Source organism: Tupaia chinensis, unplaced genomic scaffold (genome assembly GCF_000334495.1).
Source record: "Tupaia chinensis unplaced genomic scaffold, TupChi_1.0 Scaffold000527_1, whole genome shotgun sequence".
NCBI classification, from domain to species: Eukaryota; Metazoa; Chordata; class Mammalia; order Scandentia; family Tupaiidae; genus Tupaia; species Tupaia belangeri.
In genome coordinates this window covers 3,087,954-3,100,970 of record NW_006160040.1, presented here as the reverse complement: position 1 = coordinate 3,100,970, position 13,017 = coordinate 3,087,954, and the positions used below count along the sequence as shown (strand labels likewise).

Here is a 13,017-nt window from a genome sequence, read left to right as displayed (position 1 = left end):
CTTGCTTTTCATCTTGTCTCGCTGTAAATGCTAAAATGAACAGCAAATTAACCCTGCGTTGGAACCGAGCTTCTGTCACAGCTGATATCCTCTCTCTCACGACTTGTAAACATCCCAGCATCCTGTCACTGCTCTGAGGCCTTCTGCATAGGAGAGACAACTGAGTTTGGCAAGAGAGAGTGGAGAAACACTTGAATTCTAAAGGGAGTACTGCGTGTCAACTCTATCTTTCCTAGCAGAACAAAATATTACAATGTTGTCTCCTAAAATAGGGTACAATTAGGACGTAGGAGGAGGGCTGGGGTGGGGTTGTTTTTTTCCAAGCTACATATATCAACTGTCTTTCTCTGTATTTTTAACTTTACTAGCCCGTTCTCTAAGTGGCTGCTTATAAACTACGACACAAAACAAGCTAATAAAGACAGGGCCATTCAAGCTCTATAATCAGAAAAGAGTTGCAAACAATTTGAGATCTTATAATTCATATTCAGTGATAGCAGAAGTAGCATTTAGAACTCTACACAGAAAAACTACAATACTTCATAAATTATGTAATAATGAACAAACCCTTTCGAAAACTGTTTTCACTGTGCTAAAGTAACATTCTAGACTTGTTGCAAGTATGTTATTCTTACAAGTAGTTCGCAGTTATTCTTGAAGGCAAGCCTTGGAGTTTCCTTAGCATAGTGCTGCTGGGGGAAATTTTCAGCATGTCCATCTTCATCTCTAGCCTGAAGGGAAATATAATGGCCTATTTAGGGACTTACAAATAATGGAAGAAAAAAAAAAAAAGCTAAAAGCATAACAGCTCAGATCATTAAACAAACGGGAATCCAGAAATAACAACATTATTAAGAAGTTTGTTTAAATACGCAGTACGCCTTTTAGATATCGAAATTTGGGATTTATTTTTCTTTACATTGTTTCGTTTGAACATGCAAATTCATTGTGGTGCAGTATTTCAAGCAAAAGCAAACCAAAATCAAATAATTTTGTTGGAAATTACCACCACGTCAGTCTTCCGGTGCACATTGTTCATTTCACATTTAGGAGTATATGACATACATACGTGTTTAAACTTTTTGGCATGCTTAAGCAATCTCTAGATAATGCACTTTAAAAAAACTTCTAATAGCAAGGCCATAAGAAAAGCAATTTGCATAGTTATATTTTGCATTGTAATACTATCAGAGATAAACTGATTCCCCTCAATTTTTAAATAAAGATCTGAAAGGAGCGATGATCTAGTAAAAACAATGATTCTTCAATCAAATGCAGTTAAAAAATAGATTTAATTAAGAAGCTGCATTAAAAGTTACTAGTTATTTTGATCTACACTGTTAATTAAGAAAGCTGAAGTTTAAATGGAGACATTAACAGAACCCATTAGCAATCCCGCTTGCAGACAGTTTTCTCCTTCTCATCTCCATGGGTTTCTGGTTTGGAGTTGGAGAGAAGGGAGAGGTAGGTGAGAAGAGGCGTGTCTGCATCACACTCATTAAACCACTCATTGGGGTGACACTTGCGCTCCGCTCTGCTCTGGGCTCATCTTAGCCCTAACTGCTCTCTCTTCCCTGGCCTCCTGGAATTCACAGCTGAGCTGTCTCCCTCACATATGGCTTGCATATAATTATGCATATTCCATTTTGCACTGCATTAAAATGATGAGCTCCTGGCTCCCTGCCAGCTGATTTTTAAAAGCCCCAGTGAAGTAGGAAAAAGGAGAGAAACAGGGAGAGTCGCACAGGAAGCAGCAGGTAGTGCTGTCTGCTGTCTCTTTAGATAAAATATATGTCTGGCACCGAGGGGACAGCTGAGAACTACCTGTTGTGATGTATGGATTGCGGGGGAGACAACAATAAGCAGACGTCGGTGGCACAGCGATGACAACGCTTACGTATTGTTTCTCCTTCAATAGATGAAATCTGCCCTGACGGGTGTCACTCAGAGCTCCTCAGCCACACAGGGACTGTCATGTTAGAATGCGATGCATATTTTGTACCTTTTTGAATGTATTGTTTGTTTTTTAATAAAGGCTCCTAGAGCCACTTATCCAGGAAGGGAACTAGATGCATTTGGAAGCGGAATGTTCTGGTCAGTAAGAGTTGAGGTATGAGAAGTGTGTGGGGGAAAGAGAATGCTCTGCTTGGGTTTCAGTTTTGAGATTTAGGAACACCTCTGGGAGGTGGTGCTTTCTGATGGTACCTTCTTCCCCCTACCAAAGCAGAGTGAGATAAAACGGCAGCTATACAGTGGACCCCATGGGACCGAGAAAAAAGTGTCCATGTTGCTCCTGTTGGGTGGCCATCCAGGCACAGGTCTGCTGCGTCTCTCTGCCTCAGTACTACTCTGCAGCTCCATCAGGGTTTACGTCAATGGAGTTCAAGTGCGACCCATTCGAAACCCCACCTGGTAGGGGCTGCAGTGGAGCGCATCGGTATGAACAACTTTAAGAAGCAGTAAGATGCCGTTGGGCAATGACAATATTACATTTTTCATAACGGAAATTGAAGCCACTCTGTGAGGTATAGGTCTCCTTAAGGCAGACCACATCTACTTCATTTTTTTAAATTTAATTTTCTTTACTGTGCCACACCCAGTGCCTTACTTTTATTTGGTACTTAACAAACATTTAAGCAGTGAAAAAGCCAGTACATGGAGAAAAACTAGACCCTACCATAAACAACTCTGTAGAAAATGCCACCTCAAAATATGTTATACTTGGTGGTAGGTTTATTATATTCCTGATGTAGTAGGATACATATGCTTGGAAACACACTCTGCATACAGTTTACAAGGGCTACTATTTACATATGTATGTCTATATTCAATATATATGTATCTTGTATATAAATATTCATAAGGTGGAATATGTTTATTATGCACGTACTATGTATACACATTCATACACACCAGATGCCTAGGATATTTCCAACATTAGTGGCAAAAATACATTCATTCCACTTACATGTAAGGTGCTCATGATGTTTTTTTATGTGTTTAAAGGACAAAAAAAAAATCCCATTAGCTAAGCCTTGAATGTGCCTTCTCAAAAGAGCTATAGATTTCATATAAAGCCTCGTCATTTATAGGGTAAATGAAGCAGTAGTGGAAAAGAAAGGAGGCTAGGACTGGGGAGATTGGGAGGTGGACAAAGCAAGCTAGAAAGCTGCTTCTTCATTGAGCAGCTTCTCATTCTGCTCCCCTCTGTACCCCACTCCCATGGCACTGGGAATGCCTTGCTCTCTGACACCCAACCTGACACAGGCATCCAAGAAATCCACCCCACCCCCACCCCTCCACCGCCGCCATCTCTGTGTTTCTACCTCATGCATGAAAACGGGAAGTGTGTGAAGTGCGAGGAGTCCCCAAACCATCACCCTCATGTGCGGTGTGTGCAGGCATAAGCAGTCACACACACCACTCACCAAAGTAATCCCCTTGTGTTCTGAAGTTTTTAAATACAGTATGCTAAATTACAGGACTAAGTGGAATGAGATGCATTCATCTAACGTAGTAACTCTCTACCAGGTTGCATATTCGAATCATCGGGGTGGTTTTTCCTAACACAGTACCTAGCTCTCCCCCACCATCACCTTTCCAAGATTCTGATGTAATTGACCCAAGAGGGGGCCTAGACATGGGTGAGTTTTGTGTTTGTATTGTTTTAAGCTCCTAGGTGAGTATAAGGTGCAAACAAGGCTGAGAACCGCTATCTAAGAAGAGTGCCTACAGGTACAAAGAGAGCCCCTGGCGTTGTCTAAGCAGGTCCCAGGCACACTGGTGTGAACTGCAATGCTAGGGAGGATACAGAGCATGGCCCCACGGCTATGTCTTACAAAGATTCAAGAGATTACAGGACTAGCCACTGGGAAGCAAACAATTTGTTTCTTAGTTTCTGCTATGACAAAAGACCTTGGGAGAATTACTGCGCCACTTCCTCAGAAAGGCCTTCTGAACCTCTAACCCAGGCAGTGTCTCCAGGCTGCCTGCTCTTAGATACTGTTGCAAGCACGCAATCACTCGTGTGATTTGTCTTCCCTACTAGGCTACAAGTTTCCTAATGGCAGGGATGGTGTCTAGTTCTAACCCTTCAATTGTCAGCCCCAGTCACTGCCTGGTCCCCATTAAGAACTGGCGCTCTTAGCATTCCACAGCAACTTGGCGGCAACGTGAGCCCAAGTCCCCAGAACTTCCTTACCCCACACGTGGAGCCATTTTAGACTGTCTTATAACCTCACAAATATCGAAGGCAGCGCCTCATTCTGCATCTGCCCTATTCGGGGAGCCAGACACTGGCTTACCAAGCAGTCGGGCACAGAGGGTGCTAACTACCCCTGTAGGGGAGAGCATGTGAACAATGAAATTGTTCAGAATCACAGGAGCAAGGCAGCAATGTTAGGAGACTGCCTTTTAGCCGGTTTTATTATAATTCTTAAATTCTCTACAAATGACACATCTTCTAGTGGCCTGTCTCAGAGTGGACTATCCACTGCTGGCTCTTGGCGTTCAGTGGGGATGAGAGGGCCGTGCCGATGTCTGATTTTGTTCTGGAGTGACAAGTTCTTACAGAAGAAGGAATGTAGAGACACTTCATGATTAACAAATGAACTCCTTTCTTGTATCTTCTTCTCAATGGCTTTATTCTGGCCACAGTGTGACTAAAATTTAAGCTGACTGTGGGGGAAAGCAAGTGGGAGTCTTCTTGTTCTGTTGTTTTTTCTAAGAGATTTTTGCTATAGGGTGTGTGTGCTCGCCAGAGATACAGAAGGCAAAAAATCACCCCCCGGGGAGATGGCCACGCCACAATCCCTTCTCCTCCAGTCTCCTCTTGGAATCTTGGGCATGCACACCCATGTTCCCGGTGTGAGTTTAAGCCACTGGGTCTGGGACTCGAACCATGGTCAACTACATGGGAGTCCAGCAACATAACCATTAAACCATTTGCTGATTCCTATTTTGTTTTTGCATTTTGCTACAAATGTGATTGTCTGACCAAAGGTGCATTTTTGACCTAGAATAAGAAAGCTCCACTTTTTGCTGTCATAACAGAAAGAAACATAAAAATTCGTCTTAATTAATTGCCTAACTGCAAGGGAATTTGTCCATCCTGCTGGCCACATGGATCCATTTCCATGCCACGTTTAGTCTTTCAATAAAGAGTAGATTGTGTGAGACATTTGGACTCATTGCCTCTCTTCTTCAAAAACCTCTGGCTTAAACTTTGTATTCATCTCTTTTTCCCTGTGAATCATCACTAATTGACCTCTTTCATTTTGATTCTTATGATATGGTAAACTTTAAAAATTATTTGTCTTCCAAAGAATTCTCTTCTTCCTTTGAGCCAAAGCTTCAGTTCCGTAAGCACATTCGAGTACGATCAGCACACTTTCTCCTCTGAGGAACTCCTTTAGAAACATAGGACATTCTGGAACAGCTCTGCTTGTCTTTCCCAGAAAAGTGCCATACCTCCAGCATAATGAAAAGGTTGACTTTGCCATTTAAGCAGAAAGATCATTAGACTTCGCGTTAATACCACCCTGTGACCAATGGGAGTTTACACCTCTGTGCCACTGTATCCCAGGGTTTCTTTGGAAGACGAGAAGAGGTTCTTTCCAGAACGGAGCTGGGAGAGCACTGCCGAGCTTCCAGACAGCCCTCCCATGCTGGAGCAGATGCAGCCCATGTCAGCTCACACATGTGGTGTCGCTGCCAGACTGGGGCACCTCAAAAATAGTGCATCTCCAAGTTGTGAGAATAAGTTTAGAGATGACTTGTAGAGAAAAAATAGGAACATTCATTTGATATCTTATAACTAATTTTTGGAACCAGAAATCACAGAATTTCTTCAAAATTCAAGGTAAAAGCACTTATGAAACTCTTGGAATTCCATTTTCTCATATCCAATTTCAGATCTGTCCTTCCTTTCTCAAATGCATGCACACATTCTCTGCGGAAGCCCAGAGATGAATAAACAGTCACTCTCACATACCGCCTTTATGTGGACTTGACATGAAAGGCGGCCCTTGAGTTTCTTGTTTCTTTGTCCGTAAGGGGACAGACACCCGGAGCTTGTTCAGCCACTCCTGCCCCTACTGAGCTAACACAGGGAGGTCTCTGGTCTACCTCCCTGCTTCCCTTACAGTCAATGAGGTCGCTGTCATCTCAGAGTGACTGACTCTGGTTCCCTTCAACTAGGTTTTCTGTCCTTTCGCCCATTTTTGCAAGGTAAAAGATTCCATACTCCATCTTCCCCCACCCACTTCTCCTGGCAAGTTCTTATGCATCCTTTAGGCCTGCCTTCAGACAACAGTGCCTTTAGGAAGCCATCCGTGAACTCGTCCTCCTGGTTCTTGTGTAAGTTCTGTGCCCTCTGCCACTGTGTATAGTTATATGCCATCTTTTGCACGGCACTAAGCCCATCAGTGTGTTTGCCTCCCCTCCATTCACCTGCAGGTCTCCAGCTCACGGTCCAGTGCCTGGTAGAGTAGAAGGACTCCACGATGAGTGGATGGATGCATAAATGAAGGGGCTCCTCTCCTCTAACCCTGGCCCTGGACATTCTGCCTTAAACTCCAGCTTCTAGCAGTTGCGTGTTCGGCCCCTGAGCCTCCCAATTCTCTCCAACCCTGACTGTCAGCAGGGCATGGCTGGAACTGTCTGATCACACCTACCCTCACACCTGGACCTTCCTGGACTAGGCCATGCACTCATGCCCAACTCCCGCCCCTCCAATTTGGTTAGACGCTAGGATCTTAGCCCCTCACTGCAGATCTTGTACTTGGTTTGGGCTTTGTCCAAAAATCTTCTTGCCCATATGTTTCTCTGCTCTACACCCCGGCCCACAATCCTTAGACTGGTCCTCTGGTCTTTGCCTAACAAATTATCATCTTCCAAAGCCCATTCCTAGCTTAGGTGAAATAACTGGGAACTTTGTTCTCTGTCCTTGCTATCTCACCTTTCCCCAGAGCTTCGGGTCAGTCTGGGACTCCTTGGGGTAACGCAGCTTGGTTATATCCTGCCTTATCTCCCCTACGAGACTGAAAACTCCTTGAGGCCAGAGACTGGGGATTACGTATGAAACCCTCACAATGCTCAGCACATGGCCATGTATTTCAAACAACCCTATAGATACATGTTGAACGGATTCATTTAACCCTTCATTCTTCCTTCAGCCAGGGACAGAGGCTCCCGCCTTCCTCAGCTCTGCACTGCCTCCCTCTGTGCATGCATAACCCTTCATGTGAGCTGTATGAATATCTACGCAAACATTCAAGTCACTCGCGGCAGCCTGCAGAGAGTGGCAGGGCCTGAGAGCAGCACTGTGTGTGCATGCAGGCTGGGTAGTGCTTTCTCCTGGATGGAGGATGCCCACCCCAGCGCCAGGCTCCCTGCTCTGGAGGTATTCCAGGAACCAAGACATATGTATATCTCTGGACTCCAGCATCTGCTCAATTCACATTCCTACTAATCTTTGCATGAGGATCCCTTGCCATCCCCTTCAACTGTTTGCCAGAGACTGTGTATGGGGCTATGCCTGCAGTGGTGCTGTCTTACTTTGTCCTGTTAACAAAATGGATTTAAACTTCCACTAGCATGTAGCATGTAGGCTGAAGGAGAAGCTATTTCCCAGCAAACTTCCTTCTAATTCTCCATCCTCCACAATAGATGGGCTTCTCTGTACCTCTTCAGGCTCCTCTGACAGCTCATACACCTCTGATGGATGAGACGGACTTATTTGCGGCAGCTATTTTTTCACTCCATGCAAACCTTTATATATATCATAAATTTTTAATATGCAATTTGGAGTCTTCAAAGAATAACGGTAACAAATATGCAACGGGAAGATAATGGGCATGGAATCATGTTTATGGCCTCCACGAGCCTCTCCTTAAATGATGTCAGGTCAGAGCCACTCAGAGGCTACGGGGCTCATCTCAGGCCTGATTAATGGCTGCCCTTCCTCGGGGGCTCTAATGGCTCGCATGACAGTTACGGCAACAGATTCCCCCTCAGCCTGAAATACAGCTTCCACACGGGCTAGAATATATCATGCTCGTCCCAGCACATTACAAGTGTGTCTGGAACCATCAGAGCGGTTGCTAAGTGGTTCTGAAAATCCTTGGTTTTACTTTTTATTTTAAAATCTATTTGGCCTTTATTGGACAGGTGACCCTTTGGCCTTTTGCTTACACTGCTCTTTGTCAGGTTACCTGAGTGTCTTTGTCTCGGAAGCACTGTTATTGTGAAGTGTGTACAGGTTAGGCCCAGTAGCTGGGGGATGCAGCCCCATTCATTTCTATGCTCTGCGAAAGCCTTGTCACCATCACGCCCCAGGCAGCATCTGTGTATTCCAGGCCTCTTAATCCACACTGGATTAGCCAGGCTCCTTGATTGCTCCCTGCCCGCTCCCTCCTCTACCCACTGCCTGCCTTTTCGTTTTTTTCACTGTTCATTTGCATCTGTTATCCAGGGACTCTGGAGAAAAAAAAACAAAAGGCAGGGAAACACAAACGATTCCACTTTGCTACTAGTTGGCATCTATAAAATGCCTTAAAAATTGGCCTCATCTAGGCATTGCAGGTCATTCTTTTATTCCTGTTCTCTGAAATCACTAGACAGAAGAGGCTGGACTCGTATCTTTATATACAGACGTCATGATGGACCTGAGAAATGAAAGAAAATGCAAAACAGGCAAGGACTAAAAGAGGACGTCAGCCCCCACGTGTCAGGCCAGAAATGTCTCCTCCAGATGAGGAGGTTCATGGTCTACAGGATGTCTCCCCAACAATGGCCTGGTCTCAGAACTAGGAAACACTCCACTAACCAGATTCAAGTACTGCTTTGGATATTCTCAGAGATTAGTTGAAATCACTAGACAGAAGAGGCTGGACTCGTATCTTTATATACAGACGTCATGATGGACCTGAGAAATGAAAGAAAATGCAAAACAGGCAAGGACTAAAAGAGGACGTCAGCCCCACGTGTCAGGCCAGAAATGTCTCCTCCAGATGAGGAGGTTCATGGTCTACAGGATGTCTCCCCAACAATGGCCTGGTCTCAGAACTAGGAAACACTCCACTAACCAGATTCAAGTACTGCTTTGGATATTCTCAGAGATTAGTAACAACTATTAATAATATTGTTAGACGTACTAGGCACCAGACACCATTTTAAGTGCCTCGTGTGCATTAACTCATTTACTACACATACCCACATACACGCAAACCCCTCCCTAATTTATAAGGTAAATGCTACCATTATCCCCATTTTATATATGTGAAAACTGGGGCACAGAGAGGTTATGCAGTTTACACAAAGTCACACAGCTCACAAGTGGTAGAATCAGGATTCAAACCCAAGTTGTCTGTCTCTGGAGTCCACACGGATGGTTTCCCGTCCCTGTGCTAGTGGCAAAAGTAAACCAGTGTGCATCGCAAAATACTGTTTTTTCCAGTATTTTTAAATCTGTATATTTAAAATATACAGTTGTCCCTCGGTATCCAAGGAGGATTGGTTCCAGGACCCTTCTGGATATCAAAATCCATGGAGGTTCAAGTCCTTTATATAAAATGACATGGCATTAGCATATAACAATTACATATCTTCCATTAGTCTTTAAATCATTCCCTAGCTTACTTATAAATACAATGTGAATGCTACATAAACAGCTGTTATACTGCATTTTAAATTTTACATTATTGTTTATTGTTGGGTCTTTTTAAATTTTGTTCTAATATTTTTGATCCAGTTGGTTGAAGCAATGGATGCAAAACTCATATACACAGAGGGTCAACTGTATTTTATTAATTAAGGGAGGCTTTTATAATTCTTTGGGTTGAGAATTCCCAGAATAAATATACCACAGAAATTAGGAAGGGAGGGTGTTTAATGTAACAAATACAACACAAACTGGGGTGAGGGGGTGTCACTGATGGGGGTGGGAATGTAAAGAACTGAGGAAGGTAGTGAGTAACAGTAGGTATGGGGTCTCTGGCCCAACCTGAAGGAGACAGGACTTAACATGTATCAAATTGACCCATAAACCATCTTCTTTAACGTGGTTCTTGTTATGACTTTCAGATCATCAATTATGACACCTAGACCGTTCAATGTCAGAAAAAAACATGTCCTACAGAACACTCAACTATTGCAATCCTTTAGTAATTTCCTTTGTGTGTTTCTAAAAGCATCGCCAATATTGCAATACTATCTTCTCTTAATCCCATAGATGATACTGTACAGGCTACAAAAGACATTCACATTATCTCACTTATGCCTGGAACTCTGGCATGCTCACATAGATGCTGGTTTTGGTTAACACAGATCACTTCATCAAAACGGTAAGCATCCTCGGGTAAATTGGCAAGACTGAATCCCAGGGCATGCCTGCACTGTGGTGACTGTTCAAGGAGCGGGAGGAGAACCGAAGGCCGGTTGGCCAGCCTCTGCTCAATCTGCGACACCCTCCACGACAGGGCCTAACTGAGACAGAGGTTCGATAATGCGGCCTGAGCAGGCTGACAGCCAATTAGCTCCATGGGTGAAAGCGTGATGCGAGAGGCTCAGGTCACGGTCCTGGACGAGTGTCACAGTCCCAGAACGCACCCTTCATCATGACCTGTCACGTCACACACGTACAGGTCTTGGCAAAGGGGAGGCAGATATCAGAAAGCATGGGAGAGGAGGCCAATGAATCAGTGCCCATCTCTCACTGCTTCTGGAAGAAGAAACTCGAAGAGCGTGCCCCTGAGAGGACGGTCATGGATGGCTATGAGTCACTGACTGAAACGAATGTATCCTTGAATTACTTTCTAATTCTGAGGTCAAGGACTATAAATTCCAACCCAGCAGCAATACCTGTCAAAGACATGATGTCACAACTGCTATTCGTAATGAGGGCTCAGTGCTTAGACCAACTTAACCCTGTATTCCTCCCACCGGGAACTGCCATAACCACATCCCGATGTGGCAAGGCTGCCTCCATCTGCTCTGGACTGACTGTATGCTAAGCCTCAGTCCACCCCATTCCTGGGTCCCCACCAATCAACACAGCAAGCCTGCAGACGCTCCGGGACTGTTCTCCAGGCAGTCTTGCTGCTTCTCCACTCGCTCTGCCTAGGAGCCCATTTCCATACCCTTCCTAGCCTTCGGCCCTCACCCCTGACTCTGGCCCTGCCGGAGCCCCTTGATCTGTACACATGGCCTGCCTGGAGCTTGCTCTCCTCCAAGGATACGGCCTTGGTCTTACCGCTCTGTCATCATTCTGGACAGCCACAGGAGAGTATTCTAACCTGGCCACTGCTCTGGCCTGGGACAGTTTTATAGTCAGCATCTTAAAAGGGTAGCCAAAGTCAGATTTGTCTCAAAGATAGTATTTTTTTGGGAAGAAATATAAGTGATGTTTATACAGGTCTGAAATCAGGTTGAACACAAAGGAGAAAGCCCAGGACTGGAATAAAACACGGACTTTCACTGTGCACTGTCCACACGATGTTCTCACCAACATGTGGCGATGCTGTGATTTATGTCCATGGATGTGGACAAAGGAGAAGACGGGTGACACATCCATTGGCTTTGCCCCCGGGTCCTTCGAGTGTGAAGTCCGGATGTGATTCTCAACAGGACAGCGATCCCGACAGCTTCAATTACAATCCATGTGCCACTTGACCTCTTAATGTAGGCACCATCGGGCTGAAAAAAAATCTAAATTACCCTGTTTTCAAACCCAGGACCAATCAGCCTCTCTGAGCAGCCAAACTCAAAGATGGCGGCAAAGGAGCCTCATAAATAATGACCTCTGTTCAAATGATGCTCTCTGGAGTCTTAATTTAAAATCTCAGCCATTCTGAAGATGATGAATGGAAGTAATAAATGTGGGATTGTGGCATGTTTAAATAGGGGATAATCATTTAAGTAGAATTTGACTGGGGTTTAGGGACAGGCCTATTGAAGTCAACAGCTGAGTATCAGGTTAAGATCCACTTCTGGATGACAACTTTGGTTAATTCTTGGGGCTTTTTTTTGTTTGTTTGTTTTTTGAGAGGTTTTTGCTATAGGGCTTATGTGCTCACCAGAAAGACAGAGAGAGACAGAGAGACAGAAAGCAAGAAACCACCCCCCAGGGGGGATGGCCACGCTGCAATCCCTTCTCCTCCTTTCTCCTCTCAGGATCTTGGGCATGCACGCACATGCACCCGGCACAAGTTTAAGCCATCGGGTCTGGGACTCAAAACACGGCCAACTACATGGGAGTTCAACGACATAGCCATTACGCTAACTGCTGGTCCCAATTCTTGCTTTTTTTAATTTCACCCTGTTTATTATTTTTATTTATTATCATTAGTATTACATCTCCAAGAAGAAATCACCCTGTTTAACATCATTCTCATAATAATAATTATTATCATTAGTATTACATCTCCAAGAAGAAACTGAAAAATGTCTTAAAAAACGGCAAGTCATTTATTTGGTCGGTGGTGCCATTACGCAGAGATGAGAACATGGGCAACATCCTATTTCCCACTATGCTGCCTGCATAGTACAATTAGCACGTTCGCTTTTCTCCCCAAGTAATTTCTATATGACAGTTTGACATAATAAAGGAGATTCTAAATCCATGGCAAGGATTTCACATTTCATGCTAGAGATGGAAGTGTTCTTATTTGGGTGCAAAATGTTATTCCTCCCTTCACAAAGCAGAGGTGACAAAATACATGTTGGGATCAAAGTCCAAGCAAAAAAAGATAAGACCTGGGTTTTTACATCTTCTGCCTTCTCGTGCACTGAGAGCCACTGTGTGTGGGTCTGCACGGTGAGCAGCCTGGCCCCTTCTGTCTGCCCCATTCCCTGGCTCACCCAATCTCTGCGGTTATCAAAATTCCCACACTCCCTGGGAACCAGCAGTTAGCGTAATGGCTATGTCGCTGGACTCCCACGTAGACGACCACGGTTCGTGTCCCAGACCCGGTGGCTTAAAACTCATGCCGGGCGCGTGTGCGTGCGTGCCCAAGATCC

The 13,017-nt window shown here is 44.5% G+C and overlaps 1 protein-coding gene across 1 annotated transcript in view; it reads right to left on the bottom strand.

The window, feature by feature from the left end:
- The window catches only part of SOBP (sine oculis binding protein homolog), a 191,644-nt gene that overhangs the window by 76,236 nt on the left and 102,391 nt on the right, over nt 1-13,017 (bottom strand). The window contains exon 5 of the mRNA XM_027775100.1: nt 636-731. Coding sequence (XP_027630901.1) covers nt 636-731 — 96 coding nt within the window. The remainder of the gene's footprint in view (nt 1-635; nt 732-13,017) is intronic.